Raw genomic sequence first — 12639 nt, forward strand, 5'->3', positions numbered from 1 at the left:
CAGCACGTGCCTGCAGCCTGGAAGGCCAACAGCATTCTGGGCTGCATCTACAGAGGGGTGGCAGCAGGGAGGGGAGGTGGCTGCCCCCTCTGCTCTTGTGAGGCCCCCCCAGGTGGAGGATTGTGTACAGAAAGGATGCACAGCTGTTAGAGCAGGTCGAGAGGAGGGCTGTGAAGATGATCAAATGCTGAAGCACCTCTCCTATGAAGCAAGGTTGAGAGATGGGCTTGTTTAGCTTGGAAAAATAAAAGGATCTGGGGAGACCCCACTGCAGCCTTTCAGTATAGAACGAACCTTACAAACAGGAGGTACTTTTGGCACCAGCAGAGAGTGACAGGACAAGACAGAATGGTTTAAACTCAAAGAAGGTAGATTTAAGTCAGCTGTTAGGAAGAAATTATTTATTCAGAGAGTGGGAAGGAACAGAACAGGCTGCCCAGGGAAGCCGTGGATATTCCATCTATGCAGGCATTCATGGGATGGGACCCAGGGCAGCCTGACCTGGTGGCTGGCAATGCTGCTCATGGCAGGAGGTTGGAAATGGACAATCTTTGAGGACCCTCCAACCTAAGCCATTCTGGGATTCTATGTTTGCTTTGAATCTAGAGAAGTTTTGTCTGATACAGAAGTCACAGCTAATGTAAAGCAGTAGGAACTGAATAAGGGAAACGCACTTCTCGCACAGTGCCTTGTTTGCTGCCAAGCCTCCTGGCAATGGTATGGTTCCAGGCAACTCCTGAGACTCCTGCTAGGTGCCAGTAAGGAACTCAGCACCAAGCACCCTTTACCCAAAAGCAAAGTTGCAAGATTCACTCACCTGGAAAACCTTTAGCATAGCCCCAGAAGCCTGACAGGGCTCAGCATCACTGTAGCACTATGTGCAGGACTCCATTTTAGACTGACATTTAAAGCAGAGCTCTCACATTACCAGGGGAACAGACAAAAAGGGAGCCCTGGTGAGTCACTCGTTTTATGAATATATCTCCTGATCTGTAGAATAGCTTTGCAAATCCTTTATTCTCAGCAGGCAGTCATATGACATTTAGTCACTCTGCATGAAATTACTTCAACTGTGGTTGTTGTTTTTTAATGCACATTCTCAAAGCATGAAGTTTTTAGCAGGATCTAGAACAAGCACAGTCACAGATCTCCTCTAACAACTGATGGTGCTAAATATTAGCACGTAATTCTCCAAATAATGTTAGTACAAAAAACATTTGTTGAGGATAGAGGCAAACATCCCCACTCCAGCTTGTCACTACAGAGGAAGATGCACAAAGACTTCAGACTTCTGCAAGTAACGATCCTTCCCCACAGCCTTCTGAGCTGGGAAGTTGATCAGCCAAAGAATGGGCTTCATCACAACAATCTTACCAAAGAAAAGTATGAGATGGCAGCCCCTGTGAGTACACAGCTAATTCTTGATGGTCAAAAGAATGGGTATGATCCCTTATCTTCATCAGTGCTGCAAAGCAAGTGGAGACCTTCCCATAACAGCAGCTGCTGCCAGGAGTTTGGCAATACTCCAGAAGCTACAGACAGACCAAAGGGCTGCACCTCTAGCCAACAGTGATGCCAACTGTTCAGGCATCACAGGTAGAGGTGAAAGGCAGTGAGAGCAAATGAAAGAGCACACAGGCTGAGAGGTGCAAGTCAGTCTCTGAACACTGGCAGTGGCTCAACAGGCTCCATTTATTTGAACAATGGAGTACAAACCTCCAGTCTGCAAGAACTCAAGATGCAACTCCTTCTCTTCATCAAAATGCAGAATCCTTCACCTCTTGCCAAAATTAGCTAATATATATATATATATAGCACTATAGCAGTATAGTAGAAACATACTGTTTAACAGGGCAAGATCTTGCTGAAAAGGGGAGGGACAGCAAGAAGCTAAAGATTTCACATTTCCTACAGGTGGCTGTCTAAGAGCTGAGCAATGAACACAGTGGGACTCCCAGACAATGACAGTCATGTTCTCCAAAGCCACGAGCACAGACTGCATGTTCAGTGTTCACACTCACATGTGGACAAAATATCCCAGTGGTTTTGAGAATGTTAGCAGACAGGAAACCAGCAAATGAGAGCAGTTCATCTCAAATGGGGGTTCCATATTACTTGGAGTGCTGAAGTGTGGGATTTTCCAATTCAGTTTCACTTCAGCACAGAAACACGGAACTGATTTCTTATACATCGTGCTGCTGTCTGACTTACCATCTATCTCTTGTCCTATGGAAAGGCCAGCCCATTTTCTCTGTAAAAATAAGACAGAAACTTAAGAAAGCCTGTCCTTCCATAGAACGTGTCTACTCAAAACTTATTTAGAAAAACACCCCCTAAATCCCCACCATGAGAACTTTAAGAAAAAGAGGGCAAAACTGGATGAAGATCCCAAAATTAACAGCAAGTGAGTCAAGCAGTTCTATTAATAACCCCAATTTCTGACCTTGGGAAGTGATTCTGTCCAACTTCCTACATATTACTAATCACCCCACTGCCCCGGACACCAAAGTCATCACCCTGTGTGTATTTGGTGATTTTTGTTGTTTCCCCCCCCCCTTCTGCTCCTTTTGGTCAATTACTATCCACAGAGGAGGTTGTGCAGTGGGCAAGAACAGTTTTTCCTGATTATTTTTAAAGGCTTATGTTTGGACAATAGTTGCAGGAAATTGCTACAGTGTGCTTGAAGTTAAATTAAAACTTGAAGCAATTAAAACTTGTCCAGGTAATTACTAAGAAGGAAATTTTTCAAACCCATCGACTTCAAATTCCTTTAAGAAGTTTTGTGCAGCATGAGAAATAAGAAACGGTTCAATAATACGAGATGTGAAAAATCTATGACCTTTACAATGCCAAAAGTTATTGCTTAATAATTCCCAAAACCGTTTTTCCAATGAACAGTTTCTCTGACACAGATTGGCTATTGTGTATTTACAGCCTGCTTTTCAGGCTAGGCAATACTCACCATCCCTTAAATATCTCAGCCTTAGAGAGGAGTGAATCACAGAAGTGCATAGGTATCATTACACAGGGCTCTGGTAAAATTGCACTTGAAATGCTTTGCTTTGTGGTCAATTATGTTTGGCTTTTTATCCTGGAAGGAACAATGACCTTTCTCAAAAATGAAAATTTCCCCCTGAACTCCCTCATCAATATCTTCACGGATCCAAACTAAAATTAGAGATAAGGAAAGAATTCCCTTGGCATAACAGGGATCAAGCTTTAGAAATGAAAGCCCAGGACAGGAAGTTTTTGGTATTTCCAAGAAAGTGAAAACAAACCATGTTTCCGCATTTAATCTCATGCTTCACAGTTTCCACTTCTCATCTGCATGGCCAGGAAGAATCCTTCCTTTCCCCTGACACTGCAGTTCTCCAGCAAAAAGACCCCAAACCCACCTTCATCTGAAGTACCACTCCTACCTCACTCCTTATCAGAAGAGCTCCCCCAGACCTACAGTAACTGCTGCAATCTACAGAGACGACCACTAACAGTGAATGCATCCGTTTCAGCCCTGTGATACAAATATCTTCTATAGATAACTGCTTTTCAGCCTTGGCAGCTTAAATCTCAACTGCACAGGCAGTGACTCCACACTCTCCTCACCCACTCGTCCGGACAAACACGAACAACACGTCAAAAAGCAAGAAGTAGTTTTGGGGCTTATGCCAAGTCGTCTGCTGAGGAAAAAAGCCTTGTGTGTGCAGCGCAGACTCCGCTCCTCGACTGGTTACCAGCAGGCAAATATGAAAGCAACAGATCAGTGAGCTCAGCTGTTGCAGTTCCATGTGTTGAAACTCACTGTGCAAGTCAGCTGAAGTCTCATTTTTCTACTGAGAAGTTAATTGTATCCATTATTTACTCTAAGCATCATTTAACATGCAGTAGCTTGACTTAATTAAGAAAGAATGGTTACATCTATTTTATGCATTTAATTGCACATCTCCTCTAGAAATACTAACGATAAGCATAATAATCAATAATAAACTTTCCTGCAACACAACAAAGAAAACACTCTAAAACAAAGGAAAACCAGGGAATGTTACAAATTCACCAACAAGAGATGTTGCTTGTGGTTTCTTTATCAGAAGGGTTTATACCTGGGGCAAGCTGAAGGCGATGTTGCCAGGAACAACAGAGGGATGTGTTCTCAGAGTGAAGATGTATTTGTGATTGGGAGAAGTCTTCACAACAACGTGTCTAGAAGAGAGAACAGGATTTTACTCCATATACCCACGTGCACTGCTCCCAGGGCTTTGAGAACTAAGAAGAAACAAGTCTGCCTATACCTGTAACAGAAAAAAACCCGAGGACTTTAGACATTTGTTGAATTAGATGGTCTTTAGTGTCCCTTCCAACCCAAGTCATTCCATGAAGAGGGCTCTGAAAGGAATTCTGCACTTCAAACCACGCCATGATGCTGGCACACAGGTGTCCAACACCTTCAGTGAATATAACATGATCTCAAAGCCCAACTGCAGGACATAACTGCTATTTAAATTCCCCCCAAAGCAGCTTTCTGCTTCAGGAATTGCACAATATAGACATAACCAAACCATAACCACAAAAACATAAAATCAACACCACTTTCACATCTCAAGTACGTAACATCAGAACTGCAATCTTCAGCTCCAATACACAGTACACCCCAGACGAGATAGATGATAACAATAATTACACAAATGAATCTCAGTATACTGTTCAGAAATTTGATTGCAGTAAAACAGAAGGAATTCCAGTCCAAGAAGTAAAACCAGAGGGACACTGCAGCTGCCCCTTCTGTCTGCTCACGACCTACAGATTCTCTTGGAACTTGCTCAGGATCTGAAGACCAGAAATAGGACCACTGAATTGGATCAGCAGATGTGCTGCACACAGAATCGTTTGAGTTGGAAGGGAGCCTTAAAGGTCATCAAGTTCAATTCCCCTGCAATGAACACAGACATCTATTTTGGCTATACTAGGAATGCGTAATAGCTTCAGCTATATAAGAAACAACATACAGCCCTCTGAAAGTAGAAGAAATGCATGGCCTGTGTAGCCAAGATGACCAGACACTGCTGCTCACTGCTTACACATCCAGGGCAGACTCCCTTCCAGGACCATTAGCTCTCGGCAACACAGAAGGAATAACACAGAAGATGACATAGAAACATTTTAAACACTTATCTTCTCTGCCAGGAGGACAAGTGGTTTGATTCTTTACCAGCTCTGGCCCCAAATTATCCATGAGCTGCCTAAAACCCCACTGCAGAGATGTCCACCCTTCCCTTCTATTTATTCCTGCCCAAAGCAGAAATCTAGAGCCTTGCTTCCTGTAAGCAAGTAGGTGTTAATCCTGTCTTCAAGGAGGATCCAAGGAGCCACAGGGCTGCTCAGCCTCACCTTAGGCCTAGGAAGGTGATGGAGCAAGTAATCTTGGAAGCCAAATCAATTAAAGGACAAGAAAACAACTGAGAGTAGTCAGCATGGATGGACAAAGGGACATCTCAGCTCCACCACCCCACCTCCAGCCACCAGTCACAGCTCCCAGCCTGGGGCCAATACTGAATAAATGCTTTGTTACTGACAGGCTGATGCTGATTCATGCGATGGCTGCGATGCCACTCAGCAGCATTTCTGCAGGCTGGAGACACGGGCTGGCACAAATCCCACCAAGTCCAGCAAAGAGAAACACCACATCCTACATCTGGGGAGGAACCACCCTTGCAGCAGCACGACTGCCTGGGAAGTACCACAAAGAAACAAATTACAGTTATTACATTTGAGTGTTCCATTTGTAGAAAACTGCTTCAGAATGATGGCACTGCAGTCAAATGGACGGGGGGAAATAAAAAAAAAGAGAGAAAAAGAAAAATCAGCTTCCTGAAAAAATTATAGTCAAGTGATAAGATCAGAAAAGTCAAATCCTGGCATTCTACAAGGACAGCTGTCACAGGCAGGGACTGATGGCCAGACTGGAGGATCTTATGGTCTCTCAGCCTTAACAATCCTATGATTCTTCATAAGGACAGCAGAAGAAGAAAAAATTCCACGAGCTCCAAGCAACCGAAGCATTAAGAAGAATATCCAAGTTGTGGCAACAGTAGGAAAAATCAAATGCACTTTCTGACACCAATGTTCACCAGGAGGAAGCTTGGAGAGCTCATGGAGACACAAGGGGAAAACCTCAATCTCTTTAACTGCTTCAGCTTAGAACCTAAACAAAAGGAGCAATGAGTCATCAGATAATTCCCAAGACCTCTGTCTGATGAGACAGCTGCTCTAATTCCCATGCGAAACCTTGCTTGAAACCATCAGCACCAAAGTACAGCTGTAATGCCAGTTATTAGGAAGGACTCAAGGCTTGATCCAGGAAACCATCAGCTAGCAAGTCTTCTGGCCAGGTTGAGCACAACAGAAACCATCATAAATAAAAGCTAAAGGATACACAGGTTAGTATTACGTTGGTGAAGAAAAAGCATATTTCTTGTGCAGAAGGGGGTGCCTCAGGGGTCTTTGCAAAGAACACCATAAGCACATTAAGGATCCAGGACGCATCTGCTCATGCTGCTGTGGACATCCTCCTCTGCTGGACGACTGGAAACCCGAGCAAATTATTCAGCAACGTTTCCCACGGGCTCCCCACATAACTAAACTGGCATGACACGAGTGGGAAGGTGAATGGTCTCCCCATTAACAAGGCAGCAAAAAAAGGTAATAATAATTAGTCCCCAACGGAAAAATAATACACTACCTGCAACTTTTCAAATGCAATGCGTAGTGCTGCAATCAGATATTCAACTCAAAAATTTGACCATGTCTCTTTACTAGACTTCTGTCAGATCTCTCTTAACAGAGAAAGTCATCTCTCACTTCACAGTCACAGAATGATTTACATAGGAAAAAAGCCTTATGATCAAGTCCAACTGACAACTGACCTACAGAAGGCTTTGGGCAATAAAATGCTATCAGTATGCTTCACAGAGAAAAAAGAGGGCTTATGTTCTACAGAGGGTGGTTTGGTGGTTTGACAGGAGGCTTTGAATCTTCCAAAATCAGGCTTTGGACTCTCCAGCTCAGGGGCTGCACCCCAAAGTGGTGTTTTGATCTCTTAAAATAAGCATCTGATTCCCAAAAGAGTCTTTGGGCCCTAAATAATCACACACTGGCTCCCGGCAAATGGCTTTGGGTGCTAGAAAGGAGCCTTTGAGCACTGAAATGAAGCTTTGAGCCTTCACAAAGGTGGTGGTTGAGGGGATAATCATTAAAGAAGTCTCTGGGCTTTAAATTCAGGCCCCTAAAATGAAGTTCATCCTTTCAGAGAATGCCATGAATACACAAGAGGAGGCTTTGATTCCTAAAAATAACACTTTGGGCCTTAAGACTCCAGATCTGAAAAATTAGGCTGCAGGTGATAAAACTATCTTCAGATCCCAAGTACAGACACTAGGCTCTGAAAATAAGGGTTTGGTGCTTAATAACAAGGCTGTTCCTGTAAAGTGGAGCCTGTGGTTCCTATGAGTGCACTTTCTAGACACGAAGAGAAAGTTTAAAGCCTTAAGAGATTGTTTGTGCCATAAAAAGAAAGATCTGTTCCTTAAAATGAGGCTCTGGACCCTGAGAATGACTCTCTGAAGCCCAAACTGAGGCACGGGGGCCTTGAGAAACGAGGCTGGAACCTGTAATAGAGAGAATGGCCACAAGCCTTATTCATGTCATTGCTTTTTGGCAGTATGCACATTGTGAGCAACCATTCTCAAAGGATGAGTCACAAGAAGAGTAAAACTTCATCAAAAAACTCTGATGAGTAGAGAACTCACTAACAATTACTTCTGTAGAACCAGCCTGATGCATTCGTTTCACAAAAACAAGGTCAAATATCCCACTAGTTCTATGGTTTTTGTTCTCTTTTTTGAATTAAAAAATTAAAAGTTTGTTACTTAGATACATAAACTGTATTATATATTTTATATGCAGCCCAAGACAGTTTTATTCACTCAGTGTGGCCCAGATAAGCCAAAAGATCAGAAACCCACGGGACAGAAGCATGTCACAGTGTCACCAAATCAACAAGGTGACCACAACAATGTGCTGCATCCCATGAGCTTACGTCACAAAATCACGATTCACACTTCCCCAACACACAGGGTATGGAAAATAAAGCACGAAAAGTTCTATGGTGGCAGCTCGGGGCTAAACAATCACACTAATCTACAGTTGAGGTCCCAGCTCCAGACCATAAGCACCAAACGTGAGCATTAAAGCTAAAAATTTAAACCTGTAAAAGTTACCAAAAAAATCCCTGCAGCCAACCATGAATTGGGCAATACAAACCAGAACTGCTGGCAGCACGCACACTGCTGCAGCAGATCATAGGGATGGTCTTGCTCAGTGCATCTGCAATGCAGCAGAATGACTACATCTTTCAGTGCTAACTGAATACTGAGGCATTTACACTGGAGCCTTACGCTTTTCAAAACAATTTATAGCATTTGTTCACAGTCAAACATATGTTGCCTGCTTTGTAAGCCCCAATTTCTACAAATAGGTGGCTCTCAAACAAGTCCCAGAATACTGCTGCCTGTGTATTTCAGCAAAAGCAATGGAAGTGTTCTCAGACTGAAAGGAAGAGATCGCATCCAAGCAGACAGCATCACCTGCTGCCAATCCCAAGTGTTTTCCTGGTTTGGGGGTGGAGGGAGAGGTGGTTTGGGTTCTGATGTTTCTTTGGCACTAAAGGTGCAGTGCAGGAGCCCTGCAGGGTGACAACAGCACAAAAAGAGCCAAGTCCTGAAACACTGCTCCCTGCCACCCCCCCTTCAGAGCCATTCATTCTCCATCCTCAGCAGAATTTATCTGAGCCCTAAGGACGTGATTCAGTATCATTTCTTAACACTGCTTCTCATTTATGAAAAGTTTTGTCTTTCCCAAATCAAGCCCAAATTCAGCTTCCATCACCTGCACAGACTTGTAAGTAAAGAACCCAAACTGTTGTGCCCACACCCTGTCCTGCCCTGCTGTTCTCGTGCACAAAAATCTCTAGAAGCAGAGGTGGTTTACACTGACACTGCCCAGTAACACAATTAAATGATAACAATCTAGCTGGAAATTATCCCAACTGTGTAACAGGACCAACAGAAAAAATAAAAATAAAAATAAAAAGATGAAACAGGGCCTGAGTTCCTTCATTAAAAAGTGTTTATAATTACTTCAGCTGCTCTCAAGCTGAAAATACTTCTGAGAAAAAAATTACCATTTTTGAGTATCTCCAGTTCTGAGAAAGCACATCTAAAGTTATGGACTCCAAAGACACACAACTTTTAATTAACCTCCTGTATCCAAGCTGTGAAAACAACTCCTTTTTGGTTAAAAGCTGAGAGACACACTTACTGTCCAGAAGGGAAGTCAGCCTCATTCACCACAGCACAGTTTGTTAACGACAGCTCATCAGTGGGACACCGCGCCGCTTGCATAGGCTGTGAAAGAGAGAGATGGGAGAATACATCAAATAAAACCATATCTTCCCTTTATGTCTCATAACTTCTGTCAACCCATCAGAAATTAGGTCCCGCTGCCCATTGTCACTGATGTCCTCTTCCCTCCATTGGTTTCTCCAGGCTCTTCCACTCAACAAAGATGACTTTGTCCAAAACCTGTCTAGAATGCCTCCAGGAATGGAGAAAATGATGGAGAAGGCACGAAATCCCCATGGCCAACCACAGACTGAAAATTTTAATTCAGAGCCAAGCTAAATATGATCCTGCAGGATGCTATTTTCAGAGTCCAAACCCAACTTTTTTCTTTGTCAGACACAATTTTGCAGCCAGAGCAACCATTTGTCAGTGTCAACTTATTGCTAATGGCAATTCCAAGTGGATTTTCTCTTATACACACTTACCTGGATGGTCTCCCATGAGTTAGCATCACAATCAACACTCAGCCCATCACACCCCAGAACTCTGAGCCATTTGAGAAAAGAACCACAGTGAATTCATCTCCACGTGGACTGGAGCAGCTTTTTGGGTAACACTGCAATCCCTCTAGAGCCACGGCTGTTTGGAAATGGGTTCATTCATTATTTTGTAACACTTAGTTCCCTTGACATATGTGACAACAGAGCTGCGTTCTGCCTTCAGCCCTGAGAACAGCTTTATCTACCCACATCTGAAGAGTAGTGAGAAATTTAATTAAATGTTCTTGTCATAATGGACTTCAGTGGACTTCCAACATGCACAACAGACCTGGCAAAGCTCATCACATTTCAAACCAAAAAGCATTCACCAGGTCATCAGTTCTCCTTCAGATTTCTGAGAGCAATGCAGCAGGTAGGATATTTCTGGACAGAACCACAGACTGGGCTCCTAGATTAAGCCTCTTTACAGCACGAGTCCTCAAATGCACTTTTAATCCTTCCCAACACGCTGCTTCCTACACGAACTGAGAGCGCTGCTCCTCTGGGTTATTTCTGTGTGCTTCTGGGAGCACACAAGCTTTGCTGTAAGGAAGTGAGGAATGCAAAGGGATGCACTGCAAACCCAGCACAAAGTGCTCCTCTGGCAAGCTGTACAACGTGGCAGAGGTGTGGGGAAACACCCCTGCAGCAGCACCGTGCCAGCCAGCCCACATTTGGGGTTCCAAATGCTCCTTCAGGTTAAAGGAAGGAAAGAAGCCCTCTCTGCCTCCCGATGTTGCCCTGATTTACCCAAGGACGAGACTCCAAGGATGGAGGACCTCAGGGGAGGTGGCTCCACATTCCAGATTCTGTCTCCTTCCTAGAGCAAAAGAAATCCATCACGCAGCTCCAGCACTGCAGTGCTGCTCCTAAATCTGCATCCACGCCAACAGCTCCTCTGTTTGCCAAGAGAGAAAGGGGACATAAATGTCACAACGAGAGACAAACGTGCAGGACCTCACCCTCGGACTTATGAGCCATCAGCAACGCTGTCTCCATTCTTTTACTACTAAACTGATGCGAAATGTGAAAATCCAGCACCATGCTCAATGATCCTGGCATATTTTGCAAAGTAAAAGAACAAACAGCTCCACAACAAAAAAACACCATGATGTTCTAAATGTCAGAGAGGTTTTTTTTCTTTCCAAAGTTCCACAGATTCCTGTTTTCCTGCAATACAATACAACACTGAATTATCCCTGCATTTTGGAGAGCTCAGCCCAAAAAGCAATGCTCTCTGGGTATTTTCATCCACACATAAAAACACACTTTCTCATCCTGAATTTCAAGACCAGCATCCTAACAAAAGCTGAAAGCAAAGCACTGCACTCACTTAGAAAGGAAAGGAATACTAAAAAATCTTTGCAGCATTGCAGAACAGCACCGTGGGTGAGCACCAAGCACAACAAGATGGTAATATTTGTGAACTTAAGGCTGCCGACAGAGGAAGCTGAAGAAAAACACGTCCCCCATAAGGCAGAGCCCACGGGGGATTCGTTGGTGGCCCACAGTAGAAGCACACTGCTACCTGTCTGCTGAATATGGGAGCTAAAACGTCACACAGCACGGCAAAGGTGCTCTTCATTTGGAACAGCTTAACTCATTTAATTTCCTAATCCTACCCAGATTATCAAACAGCTCCTCCGGCTGAGGCAGGTTTTGCTCTCCGCACTGCAGACGCGCACGAAGCACTGTGTTCACTACAGTCTGCACCACGGATCCAGGGGCAACTGAGCCTGAGGAAAGAAGTGAGAATAAACGAGCACGGGAAGCACAAGCAGCAGGAGGGTGCTGCACACAGATGGCAAACAGCAGCACAGCGTGCAGGAAGACGAGCTGAGCAGAGCTGGGTCAGCAATGGCCTGGGAGAAGGAGACAAAATCAGCTCCTCCAGCCCAGGAAAGCCTGCAGAGAAAGCATCCTCCTGTGACCAAACTGCACACGGCTGCACCAGGAGAAACCCAGGTGAGCAGAGCTACTGCACACCTTCTCCTGAACCACATCATGTTTGAAAACACAGCATCAACCAATCCTCCTGCTCTTCTCTCGCTGAGATAACTACGAGTTGCCCTCGAAACAGTCTCTGCAGCAGCCTATGATTCACACCCCACGGGTGAGCACTGAAGCCAGAAGGAGGCTGGCAGCACACACTGCGGGCACATCCACCATCTCACAAAATCAGAATTTGTACACATTTACTCTGTTGCTTCAGACACGAACAGCAGTCCAACCTTTCTGACCTAACAATTCTGAAATCACTGCAGCAGCCACATTTCTACCACAGCCTACAGGGGAACAGACAGCCCTCAATGTCAGAAAGGTTAAAAAAAAAAAAATACCACAGTAGTTCTGTGAACACCCTGCGTCGGTGTCGTCAGTGACCCATCACACCTCGCAGAACAAAACGTGTCTTGGTTGGAAAAAAGCCCTGAGCACCTGCAAAGGCAAATGGCTGCAGGTCCCTTAAAGGAAGACGCAGCCGAAGGAGTCGCTGCAAATCTCTGCAGATTGCAGTTATAAAAACCAACAAACAAACAAAAAAGATGACACAGCACTCAAATTTTACAAAATTCAGTGCAAACTTTTGGTCTGCAGAGATGCCAATTAGCAGCATCCCCCAGCAGCCAAGGCAATGCAACAGGTGAGCCATTTACCAGGGAATACATCCAGCCTTAAATGCTGCATCTCTAAAATTAAAAAAGGAAGAA

At 44.3% G+C, this 12639-nt stretch overlaps 1 protein-coding gene across 4 annotated transcripts in view; it reads right to left on the bottom strand.

Annotated features, from left to right (window-relative positions):
• The window catches only part of NSF (N-ethylmaleimide sensitive factor, vesicle fusing ATPase), a 61703-nt gene that overhangs the window by 38859 nt on the left and 10205 nt on the right, over positions 1 to 12639 (bottom strand). For 2 of the 4 annotated variants that reach the window (XM_010724433.3, XM_019623364.2), the window contains exons 2-4: positions 9370 to 9455; positions 4098 to 4197; positions 2212 to 2251 (exon numbers count right to left, since the gene is read on the bottom strand). In XM_010724433.3, the coding sequence (XP_010722735.1) occupies positions 2212 to 2251; positions 4098 to 4197; positions 9370 to 9455 (226 nt within the window). The remainder of the gene's footprint in view (positions 1 to 2211; positions 2252 to 4097; positions 4198 to 9369; positions 9456 to 12639) is intronic. The other 2 variants (XM_019623365.2, XM_019623366.2) reach the window with 1 other exon arrangement.

This window comes from Meleagris gallopavo, chromosome 29 (genome assembly GCF_000146605.3).
Source record: "Meleagris gallopavo isolate NT-WF06-2002-E0010 breed Aviagen turkey brand Nicholas breeding stock chromosome 29, Turkey_5.1, whole genome shotgun sequence".
Lineage (NCBI taxonomy): Eukaryota > Metazoa > Chordata > Aves > Galliformes > Phasianidae > Meleagris > Meleagris gallopavo.